Source organism: Oncorhynchus nerka, linkage group LG27, assembly GCF_034236695.1.
Source record: "Oncorhynchus nerka isolate Pitt River linkage group LG27, Oner_Uvic_2.0, whole genome shotgun sequence".
Lineage (NCBI taxonomy): Eukaryota > Metazoa > Chordata > Actinopteri > Salmoniformes > Salmonidae > Oncorhynchus > Oncorhynchus nerka.
The window spans coordinates 83,616,298-83,631,742 of NC_088422.1; the positions used below are offsets into that span (position 1 = coordinate 83,616,298).

General features: G+C 42.9%; 2 protein-coding genes across 2 annotated transcripts in view; one reads left to right on the forward strand and one right to left on the reverse strand.

Annotated features, from left to right (window-relative positions):
• Positions 1–15,445, forward strand: part of LOC115115251 (protein FAM227B) — a 101,631-nt gene that overhangs the window by 24,124 nt on the left and 62,062 nt on the right. The gene's annotated exons all lie outside the window — the stretch shown is intronic.
• The window catches only part of fgf7 (fibroblast growth factor 7), a 41,218-nt gene continuing 28,197 nt past the window's right edge, over positions 2,425–15,445 (reverse strand). The window contains exons 3-4 of the mRNA XM_065012114.1: positions 6,740–6,846; positions 2,425–6,392 (exon numbers count right to left, since the gene is read on the reverse strand). Coding sequence (XP_064868186.1) covers positions 6,177–6,392; positions 6,740–6,846 — 323 coding nt within the window. The 3' untranslated portion in view covers positions 2,425–6,176. The remainder of the gene's footprint in view (positions 6,393–6,739; positions 6,847–15,445) is intronic.

Consider the following 15,445-nt stretch of genomic DNA (forward strand, 5'->3'; position numbering starts at 1 on the left):
TTCCTCTATGTTCCTAGCAGGCCTAGCCAGCTCTTTCCTCTATGTTCCTAGCAGGCCTAGACAGCTCTCTCCTCTTTCCTCTATGTTCCTAGCAGGCCTAGCCAGCTCTCCCCTCTTTCCTCTATGTTCCTAGCAGGCCTAGCCAGCTCTCTCCTCTATGCTCCTAGCAGGCCCAGCCAGCTCTTTCCTCTATGTTCCTAGCAGGCCTAGCCAGCTCTCTCCTCTTTCCTCTATGTTCCTAGCAGGCCTAGCCAGCTCTCTCCTCTTTCCTCTATGTTCCTTGCAGGCCTAGCCAGCTCTCTCCTCTATGCTCCTAGCAGGCCTAGCCAGCTCTTTTCTCTATGTTCCTAGCAGGCCTAGCCAGCTCTCTCCTCTTTCCTCTATGCTCCTAGCAGGCCTAGCCAGCTCTCTCCTCTTTCCTCTATGTTCCTAGCAGGCCTAGCCAGCTCTTTCCTCTATGTTCTTAGCAGACCCAGCTCTCTTCTCTACAACCCAGTTAGCTCCTGTTGGCTGCAGTCTCCTCCACAGCCTATTGGGAATCCACAGCCTTGAGTTAGAAATGTGTTTACATTTTGAACATGTTACAAATTATCTGCTAAGACTAACTTTGCGTGACTTGGCAGAAGCCTTCACCTTGCTCAGACTTTGTTTGGGTCAACCTTATTCTCGGGTTTGCTCTCTCAACTTGACTCTTTATCTGTCAGAACTGCTCAGAGCCAGATGTGAACCCCAACAGAAGGTAAAGCTCTCATCTATCTGCCTGTGTGTGTGTGTGTGTGTGTGTGTGTGTGTGTGTGTGTGTGTGTGTGTGTGTGTGTGTGTGTGTGTGTGTGTGTGTGTGTGTGTGTGTGTGTGTGTGTGTGTGTGTGTGTGGCCGCCTGCCAATACACTCTCCCCTCAATCTGAAAGCTCTCAGATTTCACTCAATACAATATACATTAATGAGTTACTGCAACATGTTCCGTCTGTTGACATATTTTTATCCACTGCTGCATCAGATGAAGAGATGTATCCAGGACTGTTATCCTGACCTTATCAGACAAGGAATCATGTCATTCATGTGTCTCATGCATCTCCCTGCTGGACCCTTATCTAAATTAAACTTTTCCCATATGTATCTTCCCAGTGTGTATTTAATATTGTTGGGACAAAGGACAGCAGATTTGATTATCTAGTCCTTTAGTCATATAAGATGGGAACTAGTCTGGTTAACATCTCTGGAGAGAACTCCAACGCAGTGAGACAGAGTGTTTTATTAACGTCTGCAGTCTGAAGGACCCTGGCCTGCAGCAGACCTTTAAACTGTGATAAACTGCAGGTTGTTATTTTTAGGTCGTCAGTATTAAGAGACTAAAGGAAGGTGTTGTTAGAATGATATATTGATCTGTAGGGGGCTTGACTCACCATCTCTGAACATGTTTTTGAGATCCCAGCCAAGCTCACATCCTGAAAATATCTTTCGAGATCCTAGAAGATGCTGTAAGATCCTACAATATCTTAGAGGATCACCAGGCAATGATACTTGTCTCTTGTCAGGGTTTAACAGGTAAACCCACAATCCAATAATACTGTATGCTGTTGTTATATGATATATGATATAAGGTATAAAACATTGTTATGGTACATGAGGCATTGATTAATGCTCAATTTTAAAATCATCTTCCTACCATCACATCTAAGGCAGTATGACACCAATTTTGATCCAACTTTGCAAATCAATTTCAATGGAGGTACATAACACACTCCCCACCTCTCGTCATGATCTGTTCCATCTTTACCGAGAACCATATTCCGGATTTTAACAGGGTCATTAGCATCGCGGTTATAGAACATAGTATGATGGTGGAACCCTATGCCATTCTGTATATCAGTGTCTGTGTTTAAAATAAAAAACACTTAAGTTGTCAGATATATGCTGGTTTATTATCCATATGACATCAGCACAGCCGATCCTTTTGATATTCCTGACAAGTTATTCCTAGAATGTCTTGTATTTTGCTGTTCAGTTATTCCTAGAATGTCTTGTATTTTGCCGTTCAGTTATTCCTAGAATGTCTTGTATTTTGCCGTTCAGTTATTCCTAGAATGTCTTGTATTTTGCTGTTCAGTTATTCTCTGAATGTCTTGTATTTTGCTGTTCAGTTATTCTCTGAATGTCTTGTATTTTGCTGTTCAGTTATTCCTAGAATGTCTTGTATTTTGCTGTTCAGTTATTCTCTGAATGTCTTGTATTTTGCTGTTCCTCAAATGTGTTGTTGGCAGGTGATAGGTTGTGGTTTCTCTGGTTCAAATCGAATCCTCTGCTCACACTCCTGGCCAGCGAGGATTATGGGTGTGGCAGAATGAGAGCATGGTTTATGTCCCCAAAGATGCTGCAGAAAAACATGTCTTAAAAAATAAATAATTTACACTCCAAACACCCCATAATAACTCATCTTTGGTTTTTATATAAATAACACAAATAATAACTTACAACAATGGATAATAACACAAAAGTTATAGGCCAGTATGGAGATTTTGCAGTTTAGTTGTAACTGTGCAGACAGAGTGAACGTCTTTAAAAGGTTGTTAAAACGTTATTTAAAAGGTCTTTCTGTAGGTCGTGAGATGACGAATACGGTATATGTGATGTGCTTCAGGAACATCCCAAAACAGAAGAGATTAAAGGAATGAAGTGGTTAAAGGAAGCCTCTGGTATGTTGCTGCAGTTAACTTCAGTTCCTTAGTGAGACCAACAATACCGTAGTAAAGCATTATGGTATCTGGCAGAACATGGAATGTCTCAACAGAAAAAAAAAGCCTGTATACGTCCCAAATGGCACCCTATTGTCTGAGTAGTGCACTACTTTTAACCAGGGTCCATAGGGCTCCAGTCAAAAGTAGTGCACCATATATAGAATAGGGTGCTAGTTGGGATACAATCCTCATGTCAAAGTTTTAAAAAATACCATTTAACACGTCAGGTGCATAACAGAGATCAACGCTAACAATTGATATAATCATTCATTATAGTGGAGGAAGATCAAGGCATACAGTAATACATACACATTTAACACGCTGTGTGTTCTGGTCTCTCTGTACTTTAATCCAGATATCATTGCTAACTTCATCAGCATCATCAGCGTTACACTCTTGCATTGTTAAATCTGCGTCCCACATGGCACCCTATTCCCTAAATAGTGCACTACTTTTTATTACATTAAAAATACTTTATTTATCCCACAAAGTACATTATTTTATATATGTAGGAAATACAGTGCCATTTGGTACACAGTCATTATCAAACCTTAGTAAATTAATTGGGAGTCAATGAGCAGCTGTCACATGTAATTACATATGTATTTTAGTTCGTACATATATATTTATCAATATATTGTGTATGTATATATATATATATATATATATATTTATGGTATGCTTTGAACACTTGTACAGTGAAAAGACAAGTCCAGCTTGCTGTCTGTCTTTACATTGATCCAACGTCAAGCCAACTGAGTTTTTGCTTTAGTTGTTCTCTGCTGACAGTTCATACCTGTTAATATGTATATGGAACTGTTTGCTTATTGTACTACGTTTAGTTCCACTTTATTTTACCGTCTGCTTTCTACCTGCAATTTACTTACATTACATGGAAACAAATTATCATTACTCAGTTACTAGCTCTTAAACATAACATTGAAACATATAATTATTACTCAGTTACTAGCTCTTAAACATTACATGGAAACAAATTATCATTACTCAGTTACTAGCTCTTAAACATAACATTGAAACATATAATCATTACTCAGTTACTAGCTCTTAGAATGTTTGGGATGAAATGAAACATGGAGAACTACAATAGGTGCCATTTGATATCACATCGTTTACAATTTTCTTGATTGATTAAGTAGTCTATAATGAAGCAATAAGTCCCGAGGGGGTGTGGTATATGACCACGGCTAAGGGCTGTTATGCATGAAGCAACACCGTGGTATATTGGCCATATACCATAAACCCCTGAGGTGCCTTATTGCTATTATGATCTGGTAACCAATGGAATTAGAGCAGTAAAAATACATGTTTTGTCATACCTGTGATATACCACGTTTCTCAGACAATCAGCATTCAGGGCTCGAACCACTCATAATAATACAAATTATAACCAGCTGTTTGTTTTTGCAAATTCCAGGTAAATACCAACTGTATTTTATTACTTCTCCTTTATTCATTACACTATTAGCCATTATAATAAGGGAAGTCAAACTAGTATAATAGTACAACTATTATTAATAATAATACTTTTCTTGAGTAAAGTAAGTGACTGATCAGCTTACTTTGTTTGACATTACATTTTGATATTGCCTGGAGAATTCAGTCAGTAGGAACAGTTTTATTATAAATGTTCTCAAACATCCCTTTTCTTATTCCTTTCCCTGTTGCATTTATCCCAGAACAACCAGTATGCTGAAACAGAGTGCTTGACTTCATCCAAATCAAGGATATTGTTAGTATTATTGACCACTACCTGTTGTTTTATATATATTTCCACATAGTGAGGTTGGAATAATACTGTGAAATTGTGAAAATGATGATAATTCCCTTTTAGTGTAAGAGCTGTTTGAGAAAACTGCATGACATTTCAGCCTGTTTTGGTGGGATGGAGTTTTGGCCTGCCTGTTGACATCACCAATTAGAAAGAGGGGTTTCAAATCTCTCTGCCAAACAGCTAGTTTTCAGTTTTCCCCTCCCCACTCAGACCACTCACATACTGTCCTAGCTAAATTCTTGCTTGAGAAACTTGCTCTTTTCTAAGAAGCAAGTGTTGTTTCTTTTTCACAATTTTTATTGAAATCAATCACAGTAAGGTACTTAATTGTTACTCAGAACAGCTGCATTGGACCTTTAACATTTGCACTACTGAGGAGGACCGTGCATCAGTTTTACACTAAAAACCTTGGCACATGAAAGGATAAGTAACTACAGAACTTATTTACATTGTACCGCCCAGGAGAGTGGCGTTGTTGATCATGATGAGTAGTTGTATTTTCTCTGTGTTTCACAGCCAGTATGACGTGACTGAAGTGGTAGATTATATTAAATTATACAACAAAGATCTGCAGCTCAGCCGTCACAACGTCCAAGAATCCCAACATGGGTCTCTTCATCCAGACGTCACAGCTTCAGTCCTTTCTGTTCTGTCATTTCTGCTCTCTCAGTCCTCTCAGCTCTCAGGCCAATCCTCCCTTCTCGTCCTTTAAAGCCCCATTTCTCTCCTCTCCTGCTCTCCTCCTCTTTCAGTTCTATTCTCCTCTCCTCTTTCAGTCTTCTCCTCCTCTTTCAGTCCTATTCTCCTCTCCTCTTTCAGTCCTCTCTTCTTTCAGTCCTCTCCTCTCCTCTTTCAGTCCTCTCCTGCTCTCCTCCTCTTTCAGTTCTATTCTCCTCTCCTCCTCTTTCAGTCCTCTCCTCTTTCAGTCTCCTCTCCTCTTTCAGTCCTCTCTTCTTTCAGTCCTCTCCTCTCCTCTTTCAGTCCTCTCCTCTCCTCTTTCAGACCTCTCCTCCACTTTCAGAACTCTCCTCTCCTTTGTCAGTCCTCTCCTCTCTTCTTTCAGTCCTCTCCTCTTTCAGAACTCTCCTCTCCTTTGTCAGTCCTCTCCTCTTTCAGACCTCCTCTCTCCTCTTTCAGTCCTCTCCTCTCCTCTTTCAGACCTCTCCTTTCCTCTTTCAGACCTCTCCTCTCCTCTTTCAGTCCTCTCCTCTCTTCTTTCAGTCCTCTACTCTTTCAGACCTCTCCTCTCCTCTTTCAGTCCTCTCCTCTTTCAGTCCTCTCCTCTCCTCTTTCAGACCTCTCCTTTCCTCTTTCAGGCCTCTCCTCTCCTCTTTCAGTCCTCTCCTCCTTTTTCAGACCTCTCCTCTCCTCTTTCAGTCCTCTCCTCCTCTTACAGTCCTCTCCTCTCCTCTTTCAGTCCTCTCCTCTTTCAGTCCTCTCCTCTCCTCTTTCAGACCTCTCCTTTCCTCTTTCAGACCTCTCCTCTCCTCTTTCAGTCCTCTCCTCCTTTTTCAGTCCTCTCCTCCTTTTTCAGTCCTCTCCTCTCCTCTTTCAGTCCTCTCCTCTTTCAGTCCTCTCCTCCTCTCCTCTTTCAGTCCTCTCTTCCTCTCAGGCTCCAGTCACCTCTTCCTTTTTCAGTCTCCTTCTCTCAGACGCCAGTCCTCTCCTCCTCTCTGCATTTCATGGGAATGAAGTGGGAGGCGATGTGTTCCCTCCTGGTCTTTTTCCCTCTCAGCGGTCTGCCCTTTTGAGACAGAGCAATGAACATCTCCTTGCCGTCTCTACTCGACTTAACAGACGAGTAAGCGTTGAAGTAGTTTTCTAGGAAAATCTCCTTGAAGTTGCAGTTCTCATTGTAGATTTTCTGTAAATAAATAAGGACACAAAACGGGACGATATTAGGCGTGAGGAGGGTTATAAACATTTTGTATATATTTTTTAACTTTCTTATGTTTCTCCTATTTATATATGCATCATGTTATGGGTATGCTTGTAATTGTTAAGGGCTGGGGAGTTTTTCAAGATAAAAAATAAATGGAATGGAGCTAAGAACGGGCAAAATCATAAAAGAAAACCTGGTTCGGTCTGATTTCCACCAGACACTGGGAGATGAATTAATCTTTCAGCAGGACAATAACCTAAAACACAAGGCACTGTACAGTAGTGCATTCCAACCCTGTCCAGCAGAGAGAAGGTAGTTTAGTTAATTACCTTGCCTTGCAGCAGGCCAGTCCTGTTCATGGAGATATAGTACTGACTCTTCACTCCTTTGATAGCTAACACTCCTCCCTCGGACACCGTACGGACCTCCAGGATACCTATAGGAGATAGAGGGCAGATATTTATACACTGCTCAAAAAATAAAGGGAACACTTAAACAACACAATGTAACTCCAAGTCAATCACACTTCTATGAAATCAAACTGCCCACTTAGGAAGCAACACTGATTGACAATACATTTCACATGCTGTTGTGCAAATGGAATAGACAACAGGTGGAAATTATAGGCAATTAGCAAGACACCCCCGATAATGGAGTGGTTCTGCAGGTGGTGACCACAGACCACTTCTCAGTTCCTATGCTTCCTGGCTGATGTTTTGGTCACTTTTAAATGCTGGCGGTGCTTTCACTCTAGTGGTAGCATGAGACGGAGTCTACAACCCACACAAGTGGCTCAGGTAGTGCAGCTCATCCAGGATGGGACATCAATGCGAGCTGTTGCAAGAAGGTTTGCTGTGTCTGTCAGCGTAGTGTCCAGAGCATGGAGGCGCTACCAGGAGACAGGCCAGTACATCAGGAGACGTGGAGGAGGCCGTAGGAGGGCAACAACCCAGCAGCAGGACCGCTACCTCCGCATTTGTGCAAGGAGGAGCAGGAGGAGCACTGCCAGAGCCCTGCAAAATGACCTCCAGCAGGCCACAAATGTGCATGTGTCTGCTCAAACGGTCAGAAACAGACTCCATCAGGGTGGTATGAGGGCCCGACGTCTACAGGTGGGGGTTGTGCTTACAGCCCAACACCGTGCAGGACATTTGGCATTTGCCAGAGAACACCAAGATTAGCAAATTCGCCACTGGCGCCCTGTGCTCTTCACAGATGAAAGCAGGTTCACACTGAGCACATGTGACAGACGTGACAGAGTCTGGAGACGCCGTGGAGAACGTTCTGCTGCCTGCAACATCCTCCAGCATGACCGGTTTGGCGGTGGGTCAGTCATGGTGTGGGGTGGCATTTCTTTGGGGGGCCGCACAGCCCTCCATGTGCTCGCCAGAGGTAGCCTGACTGCCATTAGGTACCGAGATGAGATCCTCAGACCCCTTGTGAGACCATATGCTGGTGCGGTTGGCCCTGGGTTCCTCCTAATGCAAGACAATGCTAGACCTCATGTGGCTGGAGTGTGTCAGCAGTTCCTGCAAGAGGAAGGCATTGATGCTATGGACTGGCCTGCCCGTTCCCCAGTCCTGAATCCAATTGAGCACATCTGGGACATTATGTCTCGCTCCATCCACCAACGCAACGTTGCACCACAGACTGTCCAGGAGTTGGCGGATGCTTTAGTCCAGGTCTGGGAGGAGATCCCTCAGGAGACCATCAGGAGACCACCTCATCAGGAGCATGCCCAGGTGTTGTAGGGAGTTCATACAGGCAGGTGGAGGCCACACACACTACTGAGCCTCATTTTGACTTGTTTTAAGGACATTACATCAAAGTTGGATCAGCCTGTAGTGTGGTTTTCCACTTTAATTTGGAGTGTGACTCCAAATCCAGACCTCCATGGGTTGATCCATTTCATTTCCATTGATAATTTTTGTGTGATTTTGTTGTCAGCACATTAAACTATTTAAAGAAAAAAGTATTTGATAAGAATATTTCATTCATTCAGATCTAGGATGTGTTATTTTAGTGTTCCCTTTATTTTTTTGAGCAGTGTATATAGTATACAGTGCTGAGTGAAAGTCTACACACTACTTGCACAGTTTTCAGATTTTGCTGCCTTAAAATTAAATCTAAAAAGGGATTTTTGGTGTGTAGACTTTCCCTAGGGACTGTATATACCCTTTGAGCAACAATCACAGAGGACATACTGTACCTATAAACCCAACAATCACAGGACAAATATCTAAATACTACAGAAGACTGTCAAATATATCAATACCCACAATATATACCTATCAATCACAGTACTGATATAAGAGACTACCACAGTATCTAAATATATATAATGATGTAATAATCACATGACGAGGACCATCACAGTGGACCTATCAGAGAGTCCCAGTCAGGACAGATAGTAGGTATGAGACCATAGAGACCTAATAGCCAATCCCAGTCAAGCGTTCCTCTCCTCTTCTTAGTGATCATTTTCATAAATCTAACAGGAAGTCTTAGTGGTTAATCAGTCTGCGGTTAGGTTGGTCTCTGGATGTGCTGAATGTATCCAGGCAGGCCCTCCTGTCTCTTCTCTGGGTGGCCATTACTAAACCACAGCTTCATGCCACGCCACATATGGGAGGCAGATTAGGCATGCTCCCCCGGGACTGAAAACAACCTACTCTCCTGCGCTTTGCACGCTACACCCCAGCCCCATCCTCAGCCCCAACCTCTGCCCCAGCCACAATCCCAGCCTCATTCTTCAGACCTATGCCTCAACTCTCTCTCTCACTCTCTCTCACTCTCCAAAAAAAATATTTTTAGCTTGTTGGTTTGCTTTATGTCCGTGGAGCACCGCTGAGATTAACAACATCATTTAGATATCTCACAGGATACTCAGATATGATTTATTTACAACTATTCAAATAAGTTGTTTAACTCTTATTCAATTGTTAAAGTCAACTTTATATATCACAATCATTTATACGCATTTAAATATATTATAGACAGTATATGATAAACAAAACACTCTCTTTCTCTGTGAAACCGAACAACTGACTAGGATCGTAGACTAGATTTATCAATCTGTCAAATCTCATAAAATCACACGTTTCTAAACCTTCATAATTTTTCATGTCTGTATTTACACAAAGAACTTGGATGGATGCTACAGCAATCAGCTCATTTCCCTGAGATACTAGATCGATGCCTAGCTATAAAAATACTTCATTTTTTTACACATGCATACGTTTTATGTTTTATTACAGGAGTAAAAAGCTACAAAAATATAGTGTTTTTCTTTTGAAAAGGGGGCATAACAATTCATTTTCCAATTTACTGGTTCATTAAACATGAAAAACATCAGATGGTGTCTAGTATATATCGTAGCAAAACATATGCTGTCAGGTCCAACGCAGGACTAATATGTTAATAAAACACAGTTGTGATAGCGAGTGAGTGGTTCCAGAGCAACATCTCTGTGTGTGTGTGTGTGTGCATGCGCGTGCGTGCGTGTGTGCGTGCGTGTGTGTGTGTCAGGCCCAGACAACAGTAATATAACTCTCAAAGTGACATCGTGTTTATCAAAAACTCTCTCTCTTCTGGTTCATCTATCTCAGAGATAATGATCACAGATGACCAAGCATCATTAAGTTTGGGAAAGGCGTGCCACTAACGGGACACCTCGACAACATCCGGTGAAATTGCAGAGCACCAAATTCAAATGAAATTACTATAAATATTTTACTTTCATAAAATCACAAGTGTAATTACATCAAAATAAAGCTTAACTTGTTGTTAATCCAGCCGCCGTGTCAGATTTCAAAAAGGCTTTACGGCGAAAGCAAACCATGTGATTATCTGAGGACAGCGCCCGCATACCAACACATGAAAAACATTTCAACCAGGCAGGTGCGACATGAAAGTCAGAAATATGCCTTACCTTTGATGATCTTCTTCTGTATGCACTCCAAAAGGTCCCAGTTACATCACAAATGGTCCTTTTGTTCGATAATGTCCTTCTTTATATCCAAAAAACTCAGTTTAGCTGGCGCGCTTCAGTCAATAATCCATCCAGTTTCCCTCCATCAAAATGCATACAAAATTAATCCCAAACGTTACTAATAAACTTTTCCAAAACAAGTCAAACAACGTTTATAATCAAACCATAGGTATCCTAATACGCAAATAAACTATACAATTTAAGACGGAAAATAGTATGTTCATTACTGGAGATAAATAAGAAAGAACGCGCTTGGAACACTACAGCCAAAATGGGAGCCGCCTAGAAAAACTACAATTTCTGGATCATTATTCCAAAAACTAGCCTGAAACTCTTTCTAAAGACTGTTGACATCTAGTGGAAGCCCTAGAAACTGCAATTTGGGAGGACGTTATAGTACTAGCCATTGAAAATAGTGGTAAGCTGAATGTTTTTTTCGGGGGGGTTGTCCTCTGGGTTTTGCCTGCCATATCAGTTCTGTTATACTCACAAACTTTAGAGTGTTTTCTATCTAAATCTACCAATTATATGCATATTCTAGCTTCTGGGCCTGAGAAACAGGCAGTTTACTTTGGGCACGCTTTTCATCCGAACGTGAAAATACTGCCCCCTATTTCAAAGAAGTTTTAAGGAACCAATAGAGCCCCACAGTGGAGGTGTCATAATACCCATAAAACCTAGCTGTCAAACAGGGAAATGGTTCCAATCATTTTTCCTCCATTCATTTTTCTCATAGGAAATCTTAGAAACACTTAAAATAAGGGCTGTGTTTCGTGGAGGCTTACCCAGGCATGACGTTTTAATAACCATGTAAATCTCTCTGGGACAAGGTGACTTTTATCAATATATTCGACTGAGTGTGTGTGTGTGGCTGAGAAACACCAGTGCTGTGGTTTTAGCCTGTGCGTCTGTAACTGGCAGTGTTTGTAACAGCGCTGCACGCTGTGAGATGTGTCAGAGAAACCAGACAACTAGACTCTTTAACACCAGTGCCTGTGTGCTGGTTCAGTGAGCAGCTCAGGTCAATCATGTTAGGCAGAAACATTTTATGAAAACAACTGCAGTACATCCTCAATGCTAAATGCATTTTAGATTATTTTATGTAGCACGCACAGAGAGAGAGAGAGAGAGAGTGAGAGAGAGAGAGAGAGAGAGAGAGAGAGAGAGAGAGAGAGGGAGAGGAGAGAGAGAGAGAGAGAGAGAGAGAGAGAGAGAGAGAGAGAGAGAGAGAGAGAGAGAGAGAGAGAGAGAGAGAGAGAGAGAGAGAGAGGGGTCATAGGCAGCTGAGCTCCCACGTTTTCAGCATGTTTTTAAAATATTGATAGATTTAGAGTTAGACAAACTTAGATTTTTTGTCAGGGACAGATACAGGATGCCACCCTAAACAACATAACCTTCACTCCAAATCAAAACTCCAACCCTACAACCTGATTTTGGACGGAATTACCTGGAATGCTTCCTACAGCCAAGGATTATTCTTCCCAAACTATACAGCAAATGCTCTGGGAAACAAACAGAAACCTGAAAATACCATCCAACCTGGAACTCAGTGAGTAATTCTCTCTGAAGCTGTTTTTTACTTTCAAAAGCCAAGAAGACAAATACATTTCAATTATATATTTTACTTTATAAGGACTGAAAGCTACCAAGCTTGCTAGGACAAAGAGATACAACTTCAATTATCAGTGACGTGTGAAGCGAGAGGTGTCTGAGCCTTTGAGCCAATCAAATGTCTCAAAGGCTTCGAAAGGCTACCCCACCCAAACCCAGAGGCCTTGAAAATAAATCTTCCTCCAGAAATAAAAGCTTCTCCCAAGCGGGTGTGACACCTACTCCCATTGCCTGCTGCACTGCTGCTTGGATTCCACCTGGTGATCTGTTCCCCGTCTGCCATGTTGTCTCCCCCTGTCTGGTACAGGTACCCCCTCTCCCGAGCTTTCTCTCAACTCCAGCACACAGGCACTGTAGGGGCGAATGACTCTGAACTTACAAGTCATTATACATTTAAAAAAATGGTCATAAAGATGTCATATATCAGCACTGCAGAGCTCTCCCTGTCCTATGCCGTGCCTTGATTGTATTACTGTTGATGACATCTACAGTTGCTAGTCCCAATTCTGACTTGTGCTCTGATATCTTCATCACTGATTTCTGCTCTCGTAAAAGCCTGGGTTTTCTGCACGTTAACACTAGAAGCTTATTAACTAAAATGGATCAGTTGAAAGTGTGGGTTCACAGCTCCAATCCAGATGTGTTGGTCATTACTGAGACGTGGTTAAGAAAGAGTGTTTTGAGAACTGATGCCAACCTTTCTGTTTATAACCTTTTTGGGAGAGACAGATCTTCCAAAGTTGGGGGAGTGGCAATCTTTACCAAGGATCACCTTCAGTGCTCGGTTGTCTCCACCAAGTCTGTCCCCAAACGATTTGATTTGCTGGTTTTAAGTATTAAACTTTCAAATAGCTCTTTGTTGACTGTTGCTGGGCGCTATCGTCCTCCATCAACACTGGCCTGTACCCTACCTGCCCTAAGATCTCTCCTGGCCCCTTACACTAAGTCTGAATTTGTCCTCCTGACCTAAACTGGGACATGCTTAAACCACCTGACCAAGTCCTAATGCAATGGGACTCCCTAAATCTTTATCAGATTATTACCAATCCCACAAGGTCTGACTTCAAACACCCAGAAAAAGCTACTCTTCTTGATTTTATCCTCACAAATAATCCTGCTAAATATCAGTCTGGTGTTTTCTTTAATGACCTTAGTGATCACTGTTTTACAGCCTGTGTTCGTAATGGCTGCTCAGTGAAACAACATGTCCTGATTTGTCAAAGACACTTGCTAAAAAACTTTAATGAGCAAGCCTTTCTTCATGAACTGACCTCTGTAAAATGGTGTAGAATCCGCTTGATCCCCTCTGTCGAAGACGCTAGGACCTGCTTTTTTTTATATTTTCAGTGGTATTGTCAACAAACACACCTCCATAAAGAAAATGAGAATTAAAAACAGGTTCAGCCCCTGGTTCGACCGTGATCTTGCAGAGTCTCTCCACCTTAAGAATTGCATTTGGCGAAAGGCTTGGCACACGCATACTCAGGCTGGCTGTCAACCTCTGATCTGTTTCACCTGTCTTGTGCTTGTCTCCACCCCTTCCAGGTGTCTTAGGTTCCAATTCAACCAGAGTGTTTTTCCGGTGCGCCTGCCTTTTCTATTCTCTTTTGCTAGTCCTCCCGGTTTTGACCCTTGCCTGTTTTCTGGACTCTGTACCCACCTGCCTGATCATTCTGCCCGCCCTGACCTTGAGCCTGCCTGCCACGCTGTACCGCCTGGACTCTGTACCCACCTGCCTGATCATTCTGCCCGCCCTGACCTTGAGCCTGCCTGCCACGCTGTACCGCATGGACTCTGTACCCACCTGCCTGATCATTCTGCCCGCCCTGACCTTGAGCCTGCCTGCCTCGCTGTACCGCCTGGACTCTGTACCCACCTGCCTGATCATTCTGCCCGCCCTGACCTTGAGCCTGCCTGCCACGCTGTACCGCCTGGACTCTGTACCCACCTGCCTGATCATTCTGCCCGCCCTGACCTTGAGCCTGCCTGCCACGCTGTACCGCCTGGACTCTGTACCCACCTGCCTGATCATTCTGCCCGCCCTGACCTTGAGCCTGCCTGCCACGCTGTACCGCCTGGACTCTGTACCCACCTGCCTGATCATTCTGCCCGCCCTGACCTTGAGCCTGCCTGCCATGCTGTACCGCCTGGACTCTGAACTGGTTTGGACCTTTTGCTTGTCCACGACCATTCTCTTCCCTACCCCTTTTGGATTACTAATAAATATCAAAGACTCAAACCATCTGCCTCCCATGTCTGCAACTGGGTCTCACCTTGTGCCCTTATACTGACTGGCTCTCGTTCAGGCAAATGAGAAATAAGTACACTCAGGCTATCCAGAAGGCCAAAGTTAGTTACTTTAAGGAGCAGTTCTCTCTCTGTGGGTCTAACCCCAAGAAGTTCTGGAAAACGGTCAAAGACCTGGAGAATAAACCCTCCCCCTTACAGCTGCCCATGTCCCTTAAAGTTAATGATGTGGTTGTTACTGACAAGAAGCACATGGCTGAGCTCTTTAATCACCACTTCATTAAGTCAGGATTCCTATTTGACTCAGCCATGCCTCCTTGGCCGTAGAACATTTCCTAGTCCTCCACCCCTTCTAATGTGAGTATCCCAGATGCTTCTCCCTCTTTTTTTCCCTGCCCCGCAACAAAGTTTCTCCCTGCAGGCAGTCACTGAGCCCAAGGTGCTAAAGGAGCTCCTGAAACTTGACCCCAAATAACCATCTGGGTGAGATGGTTTAGACCCTTTCTTCCTTAAGGTTGCTGCCCCTATCATCACCAAGCCTATCTCCGACCTTTTTAACATGTCTCTCCTTTCTGGGGAGGTTCTCATTGCTTGGAAGGCAGCCACGGTTCGTCCTTTATTTAAAGGGGGAGATCAAGCTGATCCTAACTGTTATAGGCCTATTTCTATTTTGCCCTATTTATCAAAAGTGTTGGAAAAAGTTGTCAATAATCAACTGACTGGCTTTCTTGATGTCTATAGTATTCTCTCTGGTATGCAAACTGGTTTCCGCTCAGGTTATAGATGTGTCACTGCAACCTTAAAGGTCCTCAATGATGTCACCATTGCCTTTTATTCTAAGCAATGTTGTGCTGCTATTTTTATTGACTTGGCCAAAGCTTTTGATATGGTAGACCATTCCATTCTTGTTGGCCGGCTAAGGAGTATTGGTGTCTCTGACCTGGTTAGCCTGGTTTGCTAACTACCTCTCTCAAAGAGTTCAGTTATTAAAGTCAGAAAATCTGCTGTATCAGCCACTGCCTGTCACCAAGGGAGTACCTCAAGGCTCAATCCTAGGCGCCATGCTCTTCTCAATTTACACCAACAACATAGCTCAGGCAGTAGAAAGCTCTCTCATCCATTTAAATGAAGATGATACAGTCTGATACTCAGCTGGCCCCTCCCCGGATTTTGTGTTAACAACAAA